At 40.0% G+C, this 25888-nt stretch overlaps 1 protein-coding gene across 13 annotated transcripts in view; it reads left to right on the top strand.

Annotated features, from left to right (window-relative positions):
• The window catches only part of LOC126336976 (mitogen-activated protein kinase kinase kinase kinase 5), a 290756-nt gene that overhangs the window by 68809 nt on the left and 196059 nt on the right, over positions 1-25888 (top strand). For all 13 annotated transcript variants that reach the window (XM_050001210.1, XM_050001206.1, XM_050001199.1 and 10 more), the window contains exons 7-8: positions 14155-14236; positions 19851-19958. In XM_050001210.1, the coding sequence (XP_049857167.1) occupies positions 14155-14236; positions 19851-19958 (190 nt within the window). The remainder of the gene's footprint in view (positions 1-14154; positions 14237-19850; positions 19959-25888) is intronic.

The following is a 25888-nucleotide window of genomic DNA, read 5'->3' as shown; positions in this document are numbered from 1 at the left end:
CTTTGTGTGCACTGGTGGCTCTTGGACTGACTGTGGTTTCAGATGTGCCTTCTTCATTGGTGGTGACAGTTTTCAGTGTTAGCTTCTGGAACACTGCTCAGTATTTACAGCAGAGTTCTTCGCCTTGTATCAAGCCATACAGTACGTCCTGCACCGCCCATCCCTTAATGCAATAGGTCCAGGAAAGCTGTCACTTGCTGGCTCTTGATGGAGCCACTGCGATGTTCACGTGAGTTCATGCTCATATTGGTCTGACAGGAAACAAGGCCGCTGATGCTGCTGCCATGTCTGCAGTCCTCGTACCTCAGACCACTATTTCTTACATTCCTTCCAATGATCTCTGTGTTGCCATCTGTCAGCAGGTGGTGTTACTTTGGGATCACCACTGGTCTTCCTGCATCGAAACAAGCTCTGGGTTATTAAGCCTATCCCAGAGGCTCTGATGACCTTCTCACAGCCCTCTCACCACGAGGAGATCATTTTAGCTAGGTTGCGTATTGGGCACTGTCTTTTTAGCTATCACCAGTTGTTAAGTGGTGCTCCCCCACCACTTTGTGCCCATTGTGCTCAACTTTTGACGGTCTGCCATTTTCTCATGGAGGCCCTTTTCTTTTTTTTTTTAACCACTTACATTCTCATTTGTGTTTGCTGTCTGAGTAATCGGCCGTTTTTGTGAACGACGTGCTGGCTGTCAACTTTCTATGTGCCACAGCAGTATGGCTATGACCATTTAATTTTTAGTTCGGGACCTCCGTTTCTCTATGGTGCATTTCGTAGACCTTTCTCCATGTCCCTGTTTTTAGCTGTTTACTCTTCCATTGATTGGGATTGAAGTGTAATCATTTTTAACTCCTCTCTTTGTCTTCGTGTTCTACAGTTTTGACATGTGCACTTGTGATCCTAGTTGTTTTTGCATCCTAAAACAAAACAAAACAACAACAACAACAACAACAACAACAACTGCTTCAGCAAAGACCGTATGTGGAATGTGGTAGAATGTGGTGTGTCACAGGGAATGGGGATATTGACTTAATCACCTGGATTCCAAGGATGGTACAAACCTCTGTTAGAAAAAAGAAAAAAAAAAAAAAAGAAGAAGAAGAAGAAGAAGAAGAAGAAAAAGTCGAGGTGTGCTGCACACTGATGAGATGCATGGCTGTTGAGGTGCAACAGTTGTTAGTGGGAAACATATAGGTTACCAGCCAGCCACACCTTAGTTGTGTAAGGCATACTCAGGTATGAGGGGCTCCATTTGAGTGAACTATTATTTCCCTAGCTTCTCATGGGATCAAGATAGAACCCTTTAAATCTTCCTCTTCTTCTCCCAGCGTGATGGGTGTATAACCTGTGTTTACTCACGGTCATTCATATAAACGAACGGCGGAGGGTAGCCCTCCTAGTAATCAGTTGGACTTTAGTAACAGGGCCCAAGGAGCTGTAAATCAAAATGTGCTCAAAATGTGTTTCTAATGATCAAGAGAAAGGAGAGGACATTTGAAGAAGTGTCCCCCTTCTACATTCATAAAGTCTTAGAAGGACGTGCTGGCACCTTAAAGTCTATTAGGTGGTTGCATAGTCGTTCTCTGTTGGTCAAAACTAACCAGTCAACGCAGGTGGAACTGCTTAGGAAATCACAAAAATTGGGTGACTGTGACATCATTGAAGAGATCCACACCTCCCTCAGTTCATGCAAGGGTATGGTTACGAGCTATGATATCGTGAACATGGATGTAACGGAACTGAAACAAGACCGGCCATCACAGGCGATAGTGGATGTGGAGTAAAGGACATGGAGAAGTAATGGAGGAATTGAGAAGACCACCACCTTCATTGTCACCTTTAATTCTCCAGTGCTGCCTGAACATATTATGGCAGGGTTCTTCCAACTAACAGTTAGGGACTACATACATAGCCTTATCAGGTGCTATAAATGCCACATTTTGGTTGTACAGTGATGAGTCGTGGAGGTGAAGTGATGTGTGGGAAGTGTGGGAAGATAGCCCATGACACTGGGACTGACTGCCTGTCTCTGGCGAACTGCATTAACTGCTCTGGGAGCTACCCAGTCTGGACCTGAGACAGCCCTGTTTTTGCTGAGGAATGAAAAATCCAGGAAATAAAAATGACTAATCAGTTTTCCTAGGGTGAAGTTAAAAGAATATAAGGTGACAAAACCTGTCTTCACCATATCGTATACTTTGATGGTGCAGAAATCTGTTCCCAAAGCGGATGTGGTGTACACTTTAACATAGACGATGTCCAACATACCACTGCCTAGCACCAGCACCAGCACCTGTACTTGCATGTTTACATGCCAAAGCAAAACACCTAAAGACATAGAAATTCAGACAACTATGACAGAAGAGACCAGCAACATTTTTGCAGTGAGCATTGAGAAGGCACATGAAAAGCAGAGTGCCTCTCAACAACCCTGTTCCCCATCATCCTCGAAGGGACATGACACTCAGGTTGAAAATTATCCTGGGCACCTCCAGATGTCATTCTGGTATGTCTGACTGATGAGGAGGAGATCATAGAGTTAGATGCCTTGTCATTGGACCCAGGCAGCCCCTCCACTCCCCTTCACTCTACAAGTGCTTCACCTCCCCAGCACAAAGATAGGGGTAAATTAAAACTGCACACTGAAATGGCTCCCATACTACAGTGGAACATAAATGGGTTCAAGACTTGTGGAGAAACTGAGACTACAAGCACAGGTACGTTCTCTATACTTGTGTTTACAAGAAACACGTTTTAAAGATACAGGCACCGCTGTGCTACAGGGCTATACCCTCTACCGCAAGGAAGACCTAACTGAGGAAAGCACCAAGGGAGGGGTTGCTGTGTTTGGAGGTAATGCGCACCAGCACCCTGCTGTCCCTGTGGCTACTGATTGGCAAGCAGTTGCAGTTGAAATTCGTATATGACACAGGATCACTGTTTGCCCATTGTATTTATCCCCGCAAGAAGGAATAGACTCTTAGACTCTCACAGATACTATGGAGCAAATCTCTCAACTATTTCTCCTACTGGGAGACTTCATTGCCCGTCACGTCTTTGGGGCTCCACCTCTCATTGTCATTGGGGTCAGGGTTTGCAGAACCTCATGATGTCTCATGACCAGTGCATCATCAAAACATGTATTCTGACTCTATTCTATGCTGCTACTGGATCATTGTCAGCCAACAACCTCTCTTTCTGCTGTCCAGTCCTTGTTCACTCTTGTTCATTGGGATGTCATTGACGACCTTCATTCCAGTGACCACTTCCCTCTGTGCATTCACCTACTGGATGGAGCATTACCTGAACAGAAGCCACCAAAATGGATAGTCAGCAGGGCTAATTGGATGCTGTCCAGCCAGCTGTGTGTGTTTGGATACCACAGCAGTGTCCAGGTATGGGTAGACCACATTACACAAATGATCCATCATACTGCTGACTTATCCATCTCAGAGTCATCAGTTTATCTTAGGAGGCAGCATTGGTGGACTGGTGAGTGCCGCTCAGCAATTCAGGACAGGCACTCGGCTCTTTGACAGTTTAATAACCGCCCAACAGCAGACATACTCACAGGCTTTAAGGTCATGAGAGCCAAGGCTCGACACACAACTAAGGAGTGCAAGAAAAGGTCCTGCCAAGCATTCGTAGACTCTGTGAGCCATTCTACTTGTTCTAAAAAAGTATGGGAAGCCATTGGGAGGATTTCTGATTAACACAGACATTTACCGAGACCAGTAGTGCTGAAAAAGAGGTCTTCCCAAACAACGTCCAGAGACACTACTCAGATGACAGCAGAGCATTTTTCAAAGACTACTGCCAATTCCAGCCAGGATACTGTGTTTCGCTGCCACCATGTTACTGTAGAGATTTCAGATCCAAATATTCTGATTCTTTCAACTACTACACTTTCCCCGTGTGCAAGTTGAAATCAGCACTGTCCCAGACTTGTGATGCTGCACCTGCTCATGACAATGCCCAGTACTGCATGCTTCAACATTTGCCTAACATTTGCCTACACCATCAAAGGAAATCGTGCTCGGATGCTTTATTTGTTATGGCGGTACTCCCTCTCCTCAAACCAGGGAATGTACGCAGTGCCCCAGTAATTAACTGGCCTATCGCCTTAATGACCTGTGTCGGAAAAATTCTAGAGTGAATGTTTAAGTGTCATCTGGTCTGGTTGCTAGAGACCAGACAACTTCTTAGTCACTCTGAGTGTGGATTCTGGAGATTTTGGTCCACAGTTGACAGCCTGACCTTGGCATGGGAGGCTGTTCAGCAGGCTTTCCCCTCATGAAAATCACTGTCTTAGTGTATTCGTTGCCATCAGTAAGGCGGACGACATTACCTGGAAACACAGTATACTAGAGCAGCTTTATCAGTTGGGCTTTCGTGGCCACCTCCTCATCTTCATATGGTATTTCCTGTCTATGCAGCTTTTTAGGTCTCCCATTGGTGACATGCTGTCGGATTGTTTTGAGCAGGAGAATAGTGTCCCTCAGGCCAGAATTTTAAGCACACTTGTTGCCATAGCCTTAAACTGTATCGTGCCTGTGGTGAGGAGTCTCGTACAATGCTCCTTATATGTGGACGATGTTGCTGTTTTCTGTTCCTCCTCCAGTATTGCAACTTGTGGTGCAGAGATTAGAGGAGTGGGCTGCAAAGATGGGTTTTCACTTCTCTGCAGGTAAAGAGTGTGTGTGTGTGTGTGTGTGTGTGTGTGTGTGTGTGTGTGTGTGTGTGTGTGTGTGTGCGCGCGCGTGTGTGCGCCCATTTTAATCATTCTCATTGTATTTTTAATTTACTTGACTTGCATATGAGGGTCACCTTTCTACGTTTTAAAGACTCAGTGAGGCTTGTGGGTCTCATTTTTGACTCCAGTTTGTCATGGTTGCCACATCTGAACGGCATGAAAGCCAGAACCCTGAAGGCACTGAATATTATAAAGTACCTTAGCCACAGGTCTTGTGGAGGAGTTGACAGGTTACATGTGCTCCAGTTGTATAGAGCTTTCGTGTGTTCATGGCTAGACCATGGGTGCACAATGTATGGATCGGTGAGGCCTTCTTACCTGAAAATCATTAACATTGTCCACCAAGAGGGGGGTAGGCTAGCAACAGGTGCTTATAAGACCAGCCCCATACTCAGTTCTGTGCTGAGGTTGATGAACTGCCTCTTACAGTTCGACGGCCACTCCTCGTGGTGCATCAAGCATGCAAATTCCTTGCAGGCCCGAACTCACCTGCATGTCATATTGTTGCTCGTCTGCCTCTGGAACCCTTCTCCAATTGTCCATGAGCAAAAAGGCGATTTTGGATACATGTGCGGCATGTGCTGGAATCACTTGGTGTGGAAGAAGTAAAACCCCAAGTACAAGGTTTTAACTGTCTGCCACCCTCATTGCTGCAGAGGCACGGAGTAATTTTAGACTTAGTGTAGTACAGGAGAGGTTGCACTCCTGCATATATTTTAATTCACTATTTAAGGACATTTTAACTGAGCACCACAACTCTACAGCTGTCTTTATGGATGAGTTGAAGCAGAGGACTCCATTAGTTTTTTTGTTTTTTTCGCCGATTGTGTCCTCAAGGTCCAACTGACTCGTGACTTTACTGCCTTCAATGCAGAATTATATGTGATGTTCTAAGCATTAGAGAGGATGAGGTGTGCGTTGAGAGCTAAATTCCTTGTTTGTTCTGATTCTATGAGTTCAGTTCACTCTCTACCATGTTTGTACCCTGCATGTAAAGTAATCCAGAATATTCAGGTCGCCCTTCCCCAACTACAGCAACTGGGGTAGGTGGTGTCTTTCTGCTAGATACCGGCCCACATGGGTATTGTGGGAAACAAAATGGTGGATGTAGCAGCCATGGAGGCCAGTCTTATCCTCAGTGACTTCAGTGTGCCATCCCCCCGCATTCTATCACCTCACTGTTGAGATACAGGGTCTTGCGTCTATGGGAAGATGAATGGCTGGAAGGGATAGACAATAAGCTCCATCTAGTAAAGCCCACAATGCAGCTGTGCCATATTTATTTCCAGTCACAGTGATGAGATGAGGATCTGCTTACTCATCTCTGCATAAGCTCCGGTGAGAGAATCCTCCAATGTGTGGTGTTTGTGGCACACAGATCACAGTGCACCACATTTTATTAGACTGTGTTATATTCTCCAGCCAGAGGGCAGTGGCAGATTTGCTGACAGATTTGCCCTCTATACTAAGTAATGTTCAAATAAATGTGTTGAGTGTTTTAAGATTGTGTGATTTGCCCAACTTGTTTCTTAAAATTTTAGAGCATTGTTCTTGATCTGTTAACAGGGGAACTGGCTCAGTCCTTTTTTCTCCCCCAGCCAGTCACATTTCCCTGTGCTTTTCTTGTAGCTCATCTCTGGCTTTATTCCCATTTTGATCCTGGTTATAGAATCTTTCACCCTTCTTCATTGTATTAAGACCTGTGAGATAGAGACTGGCTGTATGAGTCAAGGAGTGAGTAAAGAACTCCTTTCAGGTGAGGTCTTGATAATCAGTCTTAACTATAACAATTGCTTCATTAATTTCAGTGGTAAAATGTTTTTTCTGTCCAATCAAAAGGAAATTCACAATTCAAGATATACTTTCCACAGAAGCATTTGTGTCTGGTAGAGCAAGAGCAAGACTCACAAGCACACCTATATTTTTACATGAAGTACCTTTACATTTAAGTTTATAGAATACATCACACCAACTCTTATCTGTTTCCAAATTAGCTCTTTTCCTGTCCCTCAAGTTTCTTGGATACAATGTTGTTCATGCAGCCCATCCCATCAAACAATACATCTTCATCTATCTGATATGTTGCACCTGAATCTACAGTCTTAACAATATTTGACAATTTAAAAGTTCAACCCAAGAAACAGAATTTTTCATTGTCATCCAATGAAATGATGTCAGATGTTGAAATGGAGAAGTTCACTTTTCTAAATAAGTCACAAAAGTGTCATAAAATAAATAGGTAATCATTTGATGTTTTGACTGAGTAAAAATACCATCCTTTTCCAAGTTACTGATTTTTTCTTTAAGAAGCTCTAATTCCCGCAAACATACTTAGCATCTTTAAGTTTTGACTGAATTTCATGCATTTGCATATGGCGATAAAATGTTCACTAAAATTGACTCGCATTTTGTCCTAGAACATGTAGATTTTTTCTCATATAGTTCTCTGATGAGAAAAGCTGTTCAGTCTATTGAGCTGGAAGAATGACTGTGTTTTGTGGTGTGGAATGCAACTAATCCTTCTTCCACAGCAATACATCCTCTGTTTGTAGTTTATTTGAACTTACAAAGGAAGTAACACTGCTAGAAGTTCTCGTGGAAACTGCCAATGTGTTGTGTTGTATCAGCAACTCCTCCATGTTCAATGGAAAAAAACTGAATGATATTCTACAGTCATCCTTGTGGTTTCCTTCAAAAAAGGAAACTTTTATCTCATGGTTTTCGAGAAAGAACACTTTCTTTTTCCCATATTAACAGGCATGCTTCAGTTTCACACACAGCAAACAACAGACAATGAAGCACACTAAAGCAGGCTTGCCAAACCCGGTGTTGAAACTGCCACCTGCTTTTCGTTGTGGTCTCTAACGGTCTGAAGACATTGTGTTGGTTGCATTTACTGCCAATGTATGTCATCTAACAGTGAATAGCTAATTCTAATTACAAATATTATTGAACATTGATAGCCCTATAACATTCTTTAATGAAAACTTGTTACATCAGTGTGTGACTTCTGCAATAGCATATAATCTTCTGTTCACAACTCTCCTCATCCCGTGGCCAAAATAATGCTTCTTTACTACATTTTTGTGCCAGAGACGAAATGTAAAAATAAATAAAAACACAAAATGACGCAAAAAAAGAAAAGGGGGGCGTTAAAGGTACTGCTGCTTACAAAAAGATGGGACACTTGGCATCCTGTTGAATATTTTGTGAAACAAGGGGGGACAGAATGAAAAAAAGGTTAGTCTCATTAAAAATGGGATGTCTGATCACCCTATTGTAAAGCTGAAATTGGCCAATCGTGCAAGGTATAATAAACTGAATACTTGTGAAAAAACAGCAAAGGTAGAATACTTCAAAAGTCCTTCAGCAAATATATGGCTATTGTGCCCCAGAGAAAAAAAATAATTTCCTCAGCTAATTTCATCATCCTTCTCCAACCTCACTTGTCCTTCATCTCTATGTCTTTGTGGATATTTTGGTTGGTGGAACATATAACCCTAATCTTCCTGCACTGGATATAAATAATTATTTTATCAGAGGTGGTTTTTTTTTTTTTTTTTTTTTTTTTTTTTTTCCAGACATTGAGCAAGTAGTTAAGGAAACCAAAGAGAAATTTGGAAATAGGACTAAAGTTCAGAGAGAAAAAATAAAGTCTTTGACATTTGGATGATCAGTGTTCGGAAAGAGACATTGTAAGGGGCTCAGCAACAAAATAAAAAAAAGGGATAACAGAATGTAATCAAATCAAAGCCTGCAGTGGTGAGAGAATTAGATTAAGAAATGAAACATTGAAAGTAGTAGATGGGCTTTTCTATTTGGGAAGCAAAATAACTGACAATGGCAGAAGTAGAGAGGATGAAAAATGCAGACTGGCAATAGCAATAAAAGCATTTCTGAAAAATATGAAATTGTTAACATAGAATCTAAATTTTAGGTGTTAGAAATTTTTCTGAAGGTGGAGTATATCCATAAATGTGGACAAGGAACAGTTCAGACAATAAGAGGCTAGAATTTCTTGAAATGTGGTGCGACAGAAGAATATTGCAGATTAGGTAGATAGATTGAAAACCTAATGGTACGAAATTGCGTTGGAGGGGGGAGGGGGTAATAGAAATTTATGTCTAAACTTGATGGACACTTAATAGCACACATACAAAGGCATCAAAGAATCATCAGATTGGTAATGGAGGGAAATGTGGAGGGTAAAAATTGAAGAGGAAGTGCAAAATATGCATACAGTAAGCAAGTTCAAAATGATGTAGGGTGAAGTAGTTACACACAGATGAAGAGGCTTGCCCATCTTAGACTAGTATGGAGAACTACTTCAACCTGTTTTTGGAATGAAGACCACAACTACTACTACCATCCACATCATCATTTTTAACATTTCACCTCCATGAAATCTCATCCATGTAATAATTTGCAGGCTTAACTCTAAGCATTTTCTGATTTATATTTGATGCAGTAAAAATTATGACAAACATGCCCCATTCTGGAGAAACTGCATTGCACAATTGATGGAAATACTGTCTGGAAAGTGGAGGCTACTTTTACAGAGTATCATCATTTAATTTAGTAACTTGCTAGCTTTCATCCTTGCTATGGAGTTTCGGAAAAAGTTATCAGTAACTGTTCACTATCTTTGTTGTTAAACCTGTTATCATTGGAGTGATTTAAAATGGAATGATCATATGAAGTTGATCGTCGGTAAAGCAGATGCCAGACTGAGATTCATTGGAAGAATCCTAAGGAAATGCAATCCGACAACAAAGGAAGTAGGTTACAGTACGCTTGTTCGCCCAATGCTTGAATACTGCTCAGCAGTGTGGGATCCGCACCAGGTAGGGTTGATAGAAGAGATAGAGAAGATCCAACGGAGAGCAGCGCGCTTCGTTACAGGATCATTTAGTAATTGCGAAAGCGTTACGGAGATGATAGATAAACTCCAGTGGAAGACTCTGCAGGAGAGACGCTCAGTAGCTCGGTACGGGCTTTTGTTAAAGTTTCGAGAACATACCTTCACCGAAGAGTCAAGCAGTATATTGCTCCCTCCTACGTATATCTCGCGAAGAGACCATGAGGATAAAATCAGAGAGATTAGAGCCCACACAGAAGCATACCGACAATCCTTCTTTCCACGTACAATACGAGACTGGAATAGAAGGGAGAACCGATAGAGGTACTCAGGGTACCCTCCGCCACACACCGTCAGGTGGCTTGCGGAGTACGGATGTAGATGTAGATGTAGAACATGTTCCATTACATTGTAATATTACATGCAATTAGGTTAATTTAAAATTTCATCCACAGAATCTTCAAGAAATTGTAATAGAAAAACTTTTGCAGTGTACTATGAAAAATTAAAGTACATAAAATATGCATGTATCCAGGTTTTTCAAATTATGCGTGAAGTTACTGTTAAAACCTGTAAATGACAACATATCTGAGAATCTTGTTGAATTAAGAAAAAGTTGTAAAAAAATACTGTTGTGAATTTGTTAACTAAAGACTGATTTATTCTTGAACCATCTTCCTCCTCTATCAATTACTTTTTCCTGAAATTTTGTCTGTCTTTTGTTAAATTAATTCAGCTTAATGGCAGGTAGTAATTATTTTTGTGTCTTCCATTAGATATTCACAGTGTGTGCAGAGTTATTTTGAAGAGTTTATAATGGCTTTTAGTTTTCCATGATGTGTTAATTTGGCTGTAAAATTGATAAGTGTGGAACTTAGTTATTAATTGTTGGCAGTTCATAAGAAAAAAGGGTTTTTTTGTTTCCACCATTTTATAAGAGGCAGTCAGATGAAAAAAAGACAGATGAAGGAAGAGTAAATAAATTTTGTATGATATGAAAAGTTTTTCTCATACAAAGGCATCAAAGAATCATCAGTTTGCTAATGGAGGGAAATGTGGATGGCAAAAATTGTAGAGGAAGCACACTTTGGGACAAGATGGGCAGTGCCTTGTTGGAAAAATATTTGCAGTTGCCTGTAGAACCATGATTGTACTCAGATGTGCACCTCTTCATTTGAAACAAATTGAAGGCCACTTCTTTCTTCAGAGCTCCAGAAATATTCCTGCATGTACATGTAAGATAGTAAGAAAAATGTGCTCATTCATTCATTAATTCTTCCAGTCATTCATTCTTCCACCCAGCCATTGTGTTCTGAAGACCCCATCAAGAAGGGAAACTTTCCTGGTTGTGGAATAAATCAAGGTATACGTGAACTTGAGACAAACAACGGAAAATTTATTGGTTTACTGTATGTACAGTAAACTATCACTGTACTGCCTCTTGCTCTCACCTTTATGCTACATAAATTTAATTGAGCACATTAGTAAGAAAACTTCTACTTTGAGAAAAGCTGCTGCCTCCTGAGATTCATTATATAACTACTGTGCACCTACTGTTAGCAGCTTAATATTTATTTGAAACAATGTCATTTTTTCAGAGAAAATGCTTTTAATTGGCTTATGAGGTATTCTTCTACATTTATTTTTAATTGGTAGAGATTCCCAATTTGTTGCTTTATGGTGGATGCGAGCTTGTTGACTACCTTACCACCCAGATCAAGGAGGCAAATTCTACTTGAAAATTATTTCCCTGTCACATATTGTGTAACACAGTTCATTTGAAACTGATTTTTATCATCAGCAACAAAAACCATTAAAGAGTAAAGATATTAGTAAGGAAGCGTAAGAATCCCAAGATCCTTAATAATGCTCCAAGATGTATGGTTATTTACTTTACACAATATTCTTGCTGCTCATTTCTGCTGAATAAACACTTTGTTTAGGTACATTGCTCTAAAAAATAATTCCATTTGACAAGCCACCATTCTTGTCTTTAGATCATCACAATGAGAGATGTTTCTAAGAACATAACATGCTGAATTGAGCTTTTTGATTTAGTATTGGGTTAACTATAACTTGTTATTCAGATGGACTAGAAGGAATTTTATGCTCTGTGCTTTATTCCGTGTACATCCATTAGTGTCTACTTCTGAAGTCAAAAGGTCATTATTGATTGTTTGCAATTGTGTAGTAGGGAAAGCAGAAAGGTGGAAGGAGTATATGGAGGGTCTATACAGGGGCGATGTTCTTGAGGACAATTTCATGGAAATGGGAAATATGATACTACATGAAGAGTTTGACAGAGCACTGAAAGACCTAAGTCGAAACAAGACCCTGGGAGTAGACAACATTCCATTGGAATTACTGACAGTCTTGGGAGAGCCAGGCCTAACAAAACTGTACCATCTGGTGAGCAAGATGTATGAGGCAGGTGAAATTCCCTCAGACTTCAAGAAGAATGTAGTAATTCCACTCCCGAAGAAAGCAGCTGTTGACAGATGTGAAAATTACTGAATTATCAGTTTAATAAGTCACAGCTGCAAAATACTAACGCGAATTCCTTACAGATGAATGGAAAAACTGGTAGAAGCTGACCTTGGGGAAGATCAGTTTGGATTCTGTAGAAATGTTGGAACACGTGAGGCAATACTGACCCTACGACTTACCTTAGAAAAAAGATTAAGGAAAGGCAAACCTATGTTTTTAGCATTTGTAGACTTAGAGAAAGCTTTTGACAATGTTGACTGGAATACTCTCTTTCAAATTCTGAAGGTGGCAGATGTCAAACACAGGGAGCGAAAGGCTATTTACAATTTGTACAAAACCAGATGGCAGTTATAAGAGTCGAGGGACATGAAAGGGAAGCAGTGGCTGGGAAGGGAGTGAGACAGGGTTGTAGACTCTTCCTGATGCTATTCAATCTGTATATTGAGCAAGCAGTAAAGGAAACAAAAGAAAGTTCGGAGTAGGTATTAAAATCCATGGAGAAGAAATAAAAACTTTGAGGTTTGTCGATGACATTGTAATTCTGTCAGAGACAGCAAAGGACTTGGAAGAGCAGTTGAACGGAATGGACAGTGTCTTGAAAGGAGGGTATAATATCAACATCAACAAAAGAAAAACGAGGATTATGGAATATATTCTAATTAAATCAGGTGATGCTGAGGGAATTAGATTAGGAAATGAGACACTAAAAGTAGTAAAGGATTTTTGCTATTTGGGGAGCAAAACAACTGATGATGGTCAAAGTAGAGAGGATATAAAATGTAGACTGGCAATGACAAGGAAAGCATAGAGAAATTTGTTAACATCGAGTATTGATTTAAGCGTCACAAGTCGTTTCTGAAAGTATTTGTATGGAGTGTAGCCATGTATGGAAGTGAAACATGGACGATAAATATTTTAGATAAGAAGAGAATAGAAGCTTTTGAAATGTGGTGCTACAGAAGAATGCTGAAGATTAGATCACATAACTAATGACGAGGTATTAAATAGAATTGGGGAGAAGAGTAGTTTGTGGCACAACTTGACTAGAAGAAGGGATCGGTTGGTAGGACATGTTATGAGGCATTAAGGGATCACCAATTTGGTACTGGAGGGCAGTGTGGAGGGTAAAAATCATAGAGGGAGACCAAGAGATGAATACACTAAACAGATTCACAAGGATGTAGGCTGCAGTAGGTACTGGGAGATGAAGAATCTTGCACAGGATAGAGTAACATAATCTTGTACAAGATAGAGTAGCATAATCTTGCACAGGATAGAGTAGCATGGAGAGATGCATCAAACCAGTCTTGGGATTGAAGACCACAACAACAACAACAACAACAACAACAACAGTTAAGTGAGTTAGTGTTCTGTCACAGACCACATTCTCAAATGATTTTTAAGGACTGGGAGGAGTGATGCAGGTCTGTAATCAGAAGTGCTTTCCTTGTCACCAGTTTTGTAAATGGTTGTTTCTACAACACATTTTAGTCAGTCAAAATATCTGTACTGAGTCAGATGATGATATAGAGACTGGAGCTGAAGTGTGACTTTAAAAACTTCAGTGAATGGTACATTCCAACCTTTGATAGACAACACCAAGCACTTGACAGTATGGCAGTGCGTGAATTGTATTGATAGATTTCTTCTGCTGGCAATTGATAACAATAATTCCAAAAAAATAGTTCTTCAGAAAATGGGTCTTTATACTTTATGTTTAAAAAGAGTATGTATGTGACACCATGTAAATTATAGACCATTTATGAATCTGATATGGTCGGAACTTTGTATTCTACCTTCTGTGATAAGAAAAAGTGTATAAACAGAGGTCTGAAACATTTCGAGCTCTGCTCTGTTGTCTGTTTGTGTATTTCATCTGCCTGGTGATGAGGGTGAGTAAAAACTAAATTACACTTTAGTCATATTACCAGATCAGTGACCCACTGTATTACTAACAAGCTTTGGCATATTATATGATGCGTTTCACAACTTGGTAACACTGAGAATAGTTTTACTGAGTCGTATTATGATAATATATTCTTTTGTTTTCTTTTAGGAGCCCAACATTTCACAATTTTGTCAAAGTTGCATTGACAAAAAATCCAAAGAAAAGGCCAACAGCAGAAAAACTCCTGCAGGTATGTTTCATGGATAAAGAGGGAGAGAGAAATTTGTTAGTTTAGTAAAGGTAATATGTAATTTGTTTATAGGTGAACAGTAATGAATGAAAGCTCTTTCTTTATATACAAAAAGGATGAAGGCATACATGAAAGTCCTCTATTGTACTGTATTGTTTGGTGCAACTTTCAATGGAAATATTCACTGATGAACTTATGCAATATGTTGATTTCCCAATTGCGAGATTGAAAGCCGCCTGGTGGTGTTGTGGGCATGTGATGCATGTGATGTGGTAAGGAAAGAATATAAGCAGAGCAGAGACAAATGGGGAATCATTATAGTGACAATTTGAGCTGTTAATGGGGAAATCCGCTGACTTAAGTGACTCTGACAAAGGGCAGATCGTTATGCCCTGGCACCTAGGAATGAGCGTTTCGGAAATGGCAAAGCTGGTCGGCTGTTCGGGTGCTACACTACTGAACATATGTGGAAAGTAGTTGAAGGACGATGAAACCGTCAGAAAGTGACAAGTTATTGGATGTCCGTACCTCATCATAGAATGTGGATATTAGAGGTTTGCCTTCTCTGTAAAGCGGAATAGAAAGCAATCTGTGGCAGTTATGATGGGAGAGTACAATGCTGGTGGCAGGCACAAGTGTTTTGTAGCAGGCTGTTCACCCCACATTGTTGAACATGGGACTCTGCAGCAGACAACCATTCCGTGTTTACATGTTGACCCAACGACATCATCATTTATGATTGCTGTGATCATAGCATCATTGAGATTGGACAGTGGGTCAATTCAAGCCTGACACCTGAATGGATGAATCGCAGTTCTTGTTACTTCTGGCTGATATTTGTCTGTAGATACACCATAATTCAGGCAAATGGCTGTTTGAAACATGGCAGCATCATGAACACAGTGTAGTGGAGCTATTATTATGCCATGGGGGACATTCCAGGGCTTCCATGTGACCTATGGCTATAATCTAAGGCACCTTGACGCCTTGGTTTACAAGAATGGATCCCCCCATGCTTGATGTCATCCCTGATGGTGATGGTATTTTCCTGCAGGATAATTGACCATGTTGCAAGGCCTTAATGGTATTACAGTGGTTTGAGGAGCATGATAGTGGACTGTTGTTGACGTCTTGGTCACTAAATCTGCATTCTCTGATCCTAATGGAAAACATCTGGAACACTATTTGGTGCGATCACTGCATCCACAAACCAACAGCCCACCGTTTATGGGAACTGTGACCTGTGCATGGACATCTGCTGCCTTATAGTTCTAGAAACCTACTGAGAACTTGTTGAATGCATGCCACTGAGAATTGCTGTTGTATTGCATTCTAAAGGTGGTACAGGTGATACGGCGGTTACCGGTGATCAAGGGTGGCAGTGTGATACTAGTGTGCAAGACTCACACTCCCCCTTTGGCTGTCAAACTTACTTGGCTTCTCCACTCTTCTCTCAGGATAAAAGGAGGCGATTTCCTGCTCAGCTTCTTCTCCGAAGAATAGATGCTACTGTGGAGGAATTTTCTATACTTTAAAATAACTCGACACATGCGAGATTGCTTTGAACACTGTATTTTCATAATACATAGCAGTTTTCATACAGTAAATGTTTCTCGTAAGATCGACACCTTCTGGACCGACAGACTCTATTACAATCGTCTTTGAATACGTACAGTTTATAATTCTCTCCAAGCTTAACAAGTCCCGTTTTTACAGCAGTAAGATAAGAGAATGAATAAAAGTCTCTTCTTTCAACAACCTTCAAATGTTTATACCAACAATGTTTTTTAATGTCACAGAGTATGATGCGTTTACTCCATGGGCGGTAAGCGTAACTTCTCAGGCGGGCTTGTTGATTACCTGCTCGTGCCAATTGCCCATCCAATACACGTCCGTCCTGTACACACTTAATTGTGAGGCAGTAGACATAGTTCTACATTACCACCCCTATCTCTAAAATAACGTGTATTCGAGACAGTGAAAATACGAGTGTCTCTAGAATTTTCTCCGAAATACTCAAGGCACTACATATCCCCCTCCTTAGCTCTAACACACGATATTTTATACATGTTCATTATGTACAATATTATTGTATTTATATAGCATTACTTGATGGTTATAACAGTTCTCCTTTTAATACTTGATTACTTAATACATCATGTACCTTTGGATTAATTTAAAACCATGTAAGGACAAGGATCTTTCTGTTCCCTTGCCAATCGTAAACTCTGAGTGTTCATTACCCAAGCATATGTTGCTATTTACTCTTACTTCGCATACTACTTTCTCCGAGCATGGATTTATTCACTATTTAACACAATCTGTAGGAACCCTGTGTAAATGTAGGTACTCTTCTCAACACATGTATCTTTACACAAACGTAACACTGTGAGTGGGAACAAGTATTCAAACTTACCAAAATAATCTCTACAAGTTGTGTGACTTTTGTCACGATACTGCCCTCTTCATTTAGGCACAGTACCTATACCTTACCAAGTGGTAGACACTATGAATGCACTACATTCTTCTGTTTTGGTAGGTCCCTTTAAACAAATTTCTAATACACTATGGTGCAGTTCAATCTCCTCCTTGGTGCCCTGCCCGCACAGACAGAGTGAGTGAGTGAGTGAGTGAGTGAGTGAGTGAGTGAGTGAGTGTGTGAGTGTGTGTGTGTGTGTGTGTGTGTGTGTGGGGGGGGGGGGGGGGGGGGGGGTCGATGCGCGTGTGTATACCTGTCCCCTTTTTCCTCCTAAGGTAAGTCTTTCCGCTCCCAGGATTGGAATGACTCCGTACCCTCACCCTTAAAACCCAAATCCTTTCGTCTTTCCCTCTCCTTCCCGCTTTCCTTTTTTGCCACACCTGTAGCATATTGTAATCTGTTGGGACTATGTGCTGCTTAATTGGTAAATGCAATGGCAACAGCCATACAATAGAGCTGCTGCTGATGTGGCGGAGGTGCCATGATGTTCTGCATTAGTGGTGCTGGGGAGTTGACTGTCATGACATCTACTTCCATCATAGGCAGTTTCATAGGCTTCAGCTATTCACGTTACTTCCACCAGAGATGGATCTGATTTCCTTAGTGTGTGGTTCATCAGCTCCGAATCGGAAATAAGACATGCTGTAACATCCTTGACTAGAGTGTTTGCATAATTGTGCCTGCACTAACATTTAAAATTACAATTCTTAACTACACCATGTAGGTCAGCAGCCCAGTCTGCATGTAACTGATTGAGGCTCTTTTTTCACTGCCAAAATTTGAAATTTGATTCAGTAATAAGTTTCTTAATTGAAAAATGTTCTTGGAACTGAGAAAACAGTCTAGGCATCTCAAGTTCTGCTGGATTCATTAATGACTCTAGTTTTTGTCTTAGGTGGTACTTTTGAGGTTTTCTGACAAGAACATAGCCTTTTGTCTCTCTGAGTTGAAAATTTGACAAGTTGGAAAACGTGCCTGTCATGTAACTGTTTGCATTAAGAGTTGTTGTAGTTCTTCCATATATGAAAAAAACACACTCTTGCCTAAGCAAAGTCCACTCCAACCTGCATTAGAATTCTGTATATTACAAATAGATCCCACCAGAATAACACTGTAGCTAATACAATAACACTCTTGATGTGCACGCCACTGCTCGCACCTTAACTTAACACACATAGTCAGTCTGGCTTTAGGCCACTTAAATGCCTTAGTCTAGTGGACCACATCAGAGGACTTGCCTGAGCATCATTGCTGTCTGAGTAGTGGCACCACAGCAGCTGATAGTAATTGTGGCTTTCCTTTATAAGAGGTTCTGACAGCGTTTGTTATCCATACTTAATGGTTTGTCATTACTGGGATATTCAATACTGGAAAGCAGCTTTCTTAAAATGAAATAGAAGTCTGCATAAATGCATTGTATTCATTGTGTAATTAATGTTCATGCTGCCTCCTCCTGCCACTGATGGTTTTTCGAATGCAAAATAACTTGAATTCCAGCCTGGTGGGTTTCTGACACTGTGTGTGTGTACTCTACCTTTGTTTCTCAATACCTAAGAATATCTAGGTCTAATAGTCTCATGAAGCTTTATGCCTTTTTGTTATTGTGACATTGGTTCCTGATACTAATTGTTTCTATTACTGCTTTCACCAAGCAGCAAAATTATTTTTTTCATTTGATTAGTCTTACATCGCAGACCCAATATCACAGCTTGAAGGGTGAGGGGGGGAGGGATTATAAAAGAAAAAGACACTTTTATAAACAAAATGCCTTTTGCATGCTGCAGCAATGATACTAATTACACAAGATGTATTTGCTATAAACATGAAAGGTAAATGCAGTGGGTCTCCTGAAGCGTTATGCACTTTTGGCTTCACACATATTAACTGTGGATTTCTAAATAGTTCACATCCTGATTTTATGTAAAATAAATGGAAACTTATATATTTGGGAGGATGGCGGTTCAAATTCCCACCTGGTGATTCAGATTCAGGTTTTCTACGCTTTCCCTAAATCTTGTAAGGCAAATTCCAGGATAATTCATCTGAGGAGGACTCTGCAGATTTCCTTTCCTGACCCAGGTGTGCACTCCATCTCTAATGACCTTTTTACTGACTGGGTGGTAAACCTTAACCTTCCTCGAAGGTTGGAGACGTGATTTCACCTTTGTTGTTATTGCTTGATTAGCAAATATTTTTATTTACTGTATTTTACATGATATGCAATTTTGGGCTCTCAGGCCGTTCTCCAAGAGCTATAGATATTGAAACACTAACATGTATACATAATCATATCATAGCTCTCAATACCATCCATAGCAGGTGGAAACACAAACAGGAGCATATTTGATTATGAGTAACAAATATCGTAGTTTTGAAAATGAGTGTGTACGCAACAAGTGTCAAATTGTAGAAATAGTTGCTAGATTGCAGAAATGGTCATTGTTAATAATATTAACATACGTAAACACTGAAGCTCACTTTCATACTTCCTATACTGCATCTGTCCTCCTCCCATCCAAGCAAAAGCTCTCACCACCAATGTAATAAGATGTCAAAACTTCCAGTAGATTACTGTGTGTATAATGAATTCATAATACATTTACTATCTACATCTGTTAGTTTCCGTTTCTGAGTACATTGTCAATTGGGAAAGAGTTTTTGCTTTAGTTATTGTGCAGTTTGTTGCAGTATGGAATAAACTTATTACTGATTTCATTTATTTTCATAAAGTTACACAAAATCAAAGTTACATAAAGATATCTCTACTATCATTCGAACAAATCCTTCAATAGGCTACATGTACAAATGTGCCCTCACACACACACACACACACACACACACACACACACACACACACACACACACCGGCTCAACCTACATTGACAATGTGGTGGCAGCTATTAAAGGATTTATGTGAAAGCTAGCAAAGTTTTCATTCTCTTTTGTCTGCCTGACAGTGACTAAATATCTCTATTATTTGGTGAGTGGTCAGCTTTATTCCCAAGTTATTCAAATTCTGCCGGAACAGTACTTATCATATTTATCAATGTATCTCTTATAGGTAAGTTGCTACAGTATAAGGAAAAGTTTGAGAAATATTCTTTTTAATTATTGTTTCTCTTTTTTGTCCTTTAGCATCCTTTCTTCCAAAGTGATATGTCAAAAAGACTTGCACTTGAACTGCTGCAGAAAGTGAGTAACCCATCACATATGTTCACTGATCTGGAGCCGGATGATGATGGGGTAAGTGCAGGTCAAATCTCCTCAAGTTGCCTTGAATAAGATGCAAGTTTTACAGTATGATTTTATTGAAATCACAGTCTATGGATCTGTTTGTTTCTTTGTTCAGGAGTATGTCACATTAACACAAAATACATAAAACCATCATTTTTTGCCAAACATTAGGAACTGAATAGCACATATATTATCTTTAATTTTTTTCTTATCTAGATCATCATAGAAAAAATTTCTCTCTTGCCTTCGCCAACGTTCACTAGTTGATATGAAACTGAACTAACATTACAGCTATAGAAATTAGGTTTAGTACTTTGGACGCCAAGCCCAAGCATAGCACAACTTTGTGTTAAGAAAGATCATGCCCACGTACCGGTATAGGTTGGACTGTGATTTTTTCGATGCTTGATTGACCTGTTGCTCGAAAACCAGACTCATTTCATATGAGAAATGTGTGGATGCCTCACTACCTCTTCCTTGACTGGTGCTGCCTTCTGTTGTCAGTTTCTAAAATTATTTCGAAAGAAACATGAGTGAACATAACAGCTACTGTCATGAATGAATGGCTGAGCTAATATGACCGCATTGAGGTCATGTTGCATGTATTCATTAGATTTCACAGTTTTCTTTAATTCTACTAGAAATATGTCATGTTTGTTGCATTAGAAAGGAATTTTAGGCACTTAAGAGGAAGAAATTGCTCAATAACTCTCTTCTCACTTTTTTCTTGGGAGGATAATCACACTTTCTGTTATCATTATTTTAAAATTTGTAAATTATCAAAGAACTAAAGCAAATAAGAAAAATTCATCTTGAAGCTTGGTCCTTTATTAGGGTGTACTACTCTTGGAGAAAGAATAGTTACATATATTCCTGTAACACTTTAAATAACGACAGATAAGTGGCCGGTTTCTTAGACCAGATATTCTTCTAAGTGGCCTTTCTCCAAAGTGTTATCAGAGTGGCTAGAACCTGACTAGATATTTCCAGTCAGATACCTTATTATCTTGATTAGAAATGACTTGATGCCTGCAAAGAAATTTGCTCTCGCCGCATAATTTGGACTGAAATGATACTTTGTGAAAGATTAAAATTGTAATCAGACCAATACTAAAAGTAGGAACTTTGATTTGAGCTATGCTTAACAATGGAATTCTGTTATATACTGTAGATAAAATATGGATAATCAGAACCCATTAAGCAAGAATGGAAAAGGGAGGAAGAGAACCAGGAAGAGAACTGAAGAAAAGATGTCAGACACCTGGGTGTAGTTCATGATACCGACCCAATGCCTGTTTGTAATATCGCTGCTATACCATTCCTGTGAAATGAAAGGAAGCAGTCCATTTTGTTCTGCAGTTTAGAATGTTAACTTTATTTTGCATATATGCAACAGTGATATTGCCTACAGGAAAATTAAAGAGGCCTTTGGAGAGAAGAGAACCACTTGCATAAATATCAAGAGCTCAGATGGAAAACCAGTTCTAAGCAAAGAAGGGAATGCAGAAAGGTGGAAGGAGTATATAGAGAGCCTATACAAGGGCGATGTAGTTGAGGGCAATATTACGGAAATGGGAGAGGACGTAGATGAAGATGAAATGGGAGATAAGATACTGTGTGAAGAATTTGACAGAGCACTGAATAACCTAAGTCGAAACAAGGTTGCAGGGGTAGACAACATTCCATTAGAACAACAGATCCCCTTGGGAGAGCCAGCCCTGACAAAACTCTACCATCTGGTGAGCAAGGTGTGTGAGACATGTGAAATACCCTCAACTTCATGAAGAATACAATAATTCCAATCCCAAAGAAAGCAAGTGTTGAAAGATGTGAAAATTAACAAACTATCAGTATAGTAAGTCACGGCTGCAAAATACTAACATGAATCTTTACAAATGAATGGAAAAACTGGTGACCTCGGGGAAGATCAGTTTGGATTCCATAGAAATGTTGGAACACGTGAGGCAGTACGGCCCCTACGGCTTATCTTTGAAGATAGATTAAGGAAAGGCAAACCTATGTTTCTAGCATTTGTATACTTAGAGAAAGCTTTTGAAAATGTTGAGTGCACTACTCTCTTTCAAATTCTGAAAGTGGCAGGGGTAAAAAAGGGAGCAAAAGTGTATTTACTATTTGTACAGAGACCGAGTGGCAGTTATGAGTTGAGGGGTCCGAAGGGGAAGCAGTGGTTGAGTAGGGTGTAAGACAGGGTTGTAGCCTACCTACAACATTATTCAATATGTGTATTGAGCAAGCAGTAAAGGAAATGAAAGAAAAATTTGGAGTAGGAATCAAAGTCCATGGAGAAGAAATAAAAACTTTCGGGTTTGTCGACGACATTATAAGTCTGGCAGAAACAGCAAAGGACCTGGAAGAGCAGTTGAATGGAATGCACAGTGTCTTGAAAGGAGGATATAATATGAACATCAACAAAAGCAAAACGAGGATAATGGAATGTAGTCGAATTAAGTCGGGTGATGTTGAGGGAATTAAATTGGGGAATGACACACTTAAAGTAGTAAAGGAGTTTTGCTATTTAGGGGGCAAAATAACTGATGATTATTGAAGTAGAGAGGGTATAAAATGTAGACTCGAAATGATAAGGAAAGCATTTCTGAAGAAGAGAAACATGTTAACATCTAGTATAGATTTAAATGTCAGGAAGCCTTTTCTGAAAGTATTTGTATGGAGTATATCCATGTATGGAAATGAAACATGGACGATAAATAGTTCAGACAAGAAGAGAATAGAAGCTTTTAAAATGCGGCGCTGCAGAAGAATGCTGAAGATTAAATGGGTAGATCATGTAACTAATGAGGTGATACTGAATAGAATTGGGGAGAAGAGGAATTTGTGGCACAACTTGACTAGAAGAAGGGATCAGTTGGTAGGACACATTCTGAGGCATCAAGGGATCTTCAGTTTGGTATTGGAGGGATGCACAGAGGGTAAAAATTGTAGAGGTAGAACAAGGTATGAATACAGTAAACAAATTCAGAAGAATGTAGGTTACAGTAGTTACTCGGAGATGAAGCAGCTTGCACAGGAAAGAGTAGAATGGAGAGCTGCATCAGACCAGTCTCTGGACTGAAGATCACAACGACAACATGCAACAGTTAAAGTAAGACTCTTGTGTCTCATACTGCATGCTAACCTTTGCTGACATGTTCAAAGGAGAGTAACACCGCATGATTTTTCAGTAACAGTTACTAGAGGGGTCACTGAGAGAGTGAAGCTTAGAAGTACAGGTGTGAAGAAGGATAATGAAAACAAATTGTGGCTCTTACTCAGATCCTTTCTGTTGGCTGAGTGTATTCCAGAATGTTGTTGAAGATGCCATTTAAAAAGAAGAGGAAACTGAGAAAGTGGTACATCACCTAACTCATTATGAGTAATCCTGCCGGTGTTAAATATTTCACATTAAGACCACCTCCTCTCTCCTATGTTTTTTACATGTTTGAAATTTGGTGATACATTTTTATTTTTCTCTCATCCATGGAGTTCTGGTTTTTGTTGTTTTAGCTAAGAGTCCTTAATGGTATGGCTCTTCATTCAGTCCCATTGTTGCTTGAAAGTAGTTTATTGATCTCGCTCCTTTATTTTCCTCTCTTTTTTTCTTTTTTTTCCCCTTATAGTTACAGTGATTGAGTGACACATTGTACTCCTGTGTGTAATTTTCCTTTGTGTGTATGACACTATACATGGTCTCTCTCTTTAAAAAGCATAAGTTATATTTTATTGTCACAGTAGTTTGTTACTTGTCTAGTATTTTAAGAAGGTGGTTGAGGAATTCGAAAGCTTAATGTGGGGTTTCAGAAAGTTGTTTGCAATATATCCAAAGGCAGATTTACTTGTATAACATTAATTAATAGTAGTTTTTAAGTAGATGGTACCATTTCCAAAGCTCTAGATTGAATGATTGAGTAGACATCTGAATCATCATGGTATGTACCGGTAATTTTCCCACTTGACATGTGAGTCTGGATAAAGCTGTACTGCTTGTGAACTGGCACTCAAGAGCTATTAGAAATAAAATTAGTTTTTAATTTACTATGTATGTGGCGACACACAAGCATGCGCATGCGCGCGCTCACACACCCACTCTCTCTCTCTCTCTCTCTCTCTCTCTCTCTCTCTCTCTCTCTCTCTCTCACTGCCTGACGCAAAAGTGAAACACTCAGAAGGAGAGTAGCAAACAAAATAAAGCTTCACATGTTGATAGGATATGTGATGTTATTTCAGTGATTACAAAATGAAATCACATTTACAAAGAACTTACCAATACGAGTCTGCTTATCAATATGATGTTGCACTTGCTCTGGCCTGGATGCGTGGACTTATTCGGTTAGGAAGAATGTTGTAAAGTCTTTGTATCTTCTTCTGAGGCAAGCTGGTACCATAACTTTGAAACTAGGCCTTGGTAACTGAACACTGGCACTGGGACAGAATTGACACCTGAGCTGGTCTCACGTGTGTTGTATTGGGAACAGATATGACTGTCCAGTAGAGTACCTCAGTATTAAGCAGCCAATTCCAGATACTTGCTATGTATGAGCAAGCATTGCACTGGTGAAAAATGGCACCATGATATTGTAACATGGGAGGATGCAGGATGTCTGTGACCCTGTCAGGCTGTCAGATTTCCCTCAGTCACTACCAGCTGTGACCAGAAGTCATACCTGATGGCTCCCTGCACCATGACACCGTAACACCACAGTGCCCTCAAAAACATTGGATGAATGGGGTTCCTGCCCAGATCATTGCCATATTTGTCGATGGTGCTGACCTGCCATTTGTGTTGAGGTGTTAACAGGAGCCTACCTATTGGTTGGTAATTCCATATCCTGGCCACTGCTAATCTCTTACTGATGGTACGGGATGACACAGGGAGTCCATGACTTGTTCTCAGATGGCAGATTTGATATAGATTTCAAGGGGTACTGTATGCTTGGTGCACAATACGGCAATCCTCCCTCATAGTGGTCAGATGCAGTCTACTGGAACCTTGACAACAAGCATGCCTTTCCTCTTTTTCCTGTATAGTCCAACAATGGGCCAATGTGATATTCCATGGCCCCAAAAATAAGGATTTTGCATGATTAGATCAGCTGGACAAATGGAGACCCACTACAAGGTCCCTTTCAAACACTGTCAAGAGCTGATAATGCTGTTTCACATGAATACACAGCATCTCAATGTCCCTTGCTTTTTATGCTCCCAACAGGCCTGGTAACAACATTAAATATGAACAACACTAATGCACTGTGGTGACCATTCTATCTGTTACAGAGAATTGCAACTCTCAATCATTTACATACCCTGATGACATGTACATGTGTGAAGTTCAATGATATCCAACTGTGTCTTCTGAGTGCTTTACTTTTTTGGTCAGTCAGAGAGCTCTTGTAAAGAAACAGAACAAATATCATTAGGCTCAGGGTTTCAAGAACCGAATATAAAAAAGTCCAGCATTGGCAAAGAAAATAAAAAATTTGAGACCAGTAGTATAGGAAACCACAGTAGAAAAGACAAGAACATATTATTAACGTGGAAAAAGTTGATTGAAAGATGAAAATGGAAAGTTTCATACAAATGCATTACCATTGTTGCACAAATGTCAAAATATTGGGAAAATATTGTTAGAGTGGTCATCAAAACCTGCACCAAGGGCAATTTTACCAACTGGGACTGCAGCCATAGTCTCAGAAAGGCTTGGGAACCAACACTGGGTGTAATTAAGGTGATGACAAAGAAAAACACGACTAGCTGGTGGCCAGGGTGGTCAGAGTGCCTACAACCATTCTGTTGCAAGTACAGATCGCCACTTGGCATCACTGGCTAAATGCCGACTCAGCCACCTCTTAGGAGATGCTGACACACAGCCTTGGATGTGGACCACATGCAGAATTGGGTAGGGGAGGGGGGGGGGGGGGTGCAAA

This window comes from Schistocerca gregaria, chromosome 2 (genome assembly GCF_023897955.1).
Source record: "Schistocerca gregaria isolate iqSchGreg1 chromosome 2, iqSchGreg1.2, whole genome shotgun sequence".
Classification (NCBI taxonomy): domain Eukaryota; kingdom Metazoa; phylum Arthropoda; class Insecta; order Orthoptera; family Acrididae; genus Schistocerca; species Schistocerca gregaria.
This window is presented reverse-complemented; position numbering and strand designations above follow the sequence as displayed.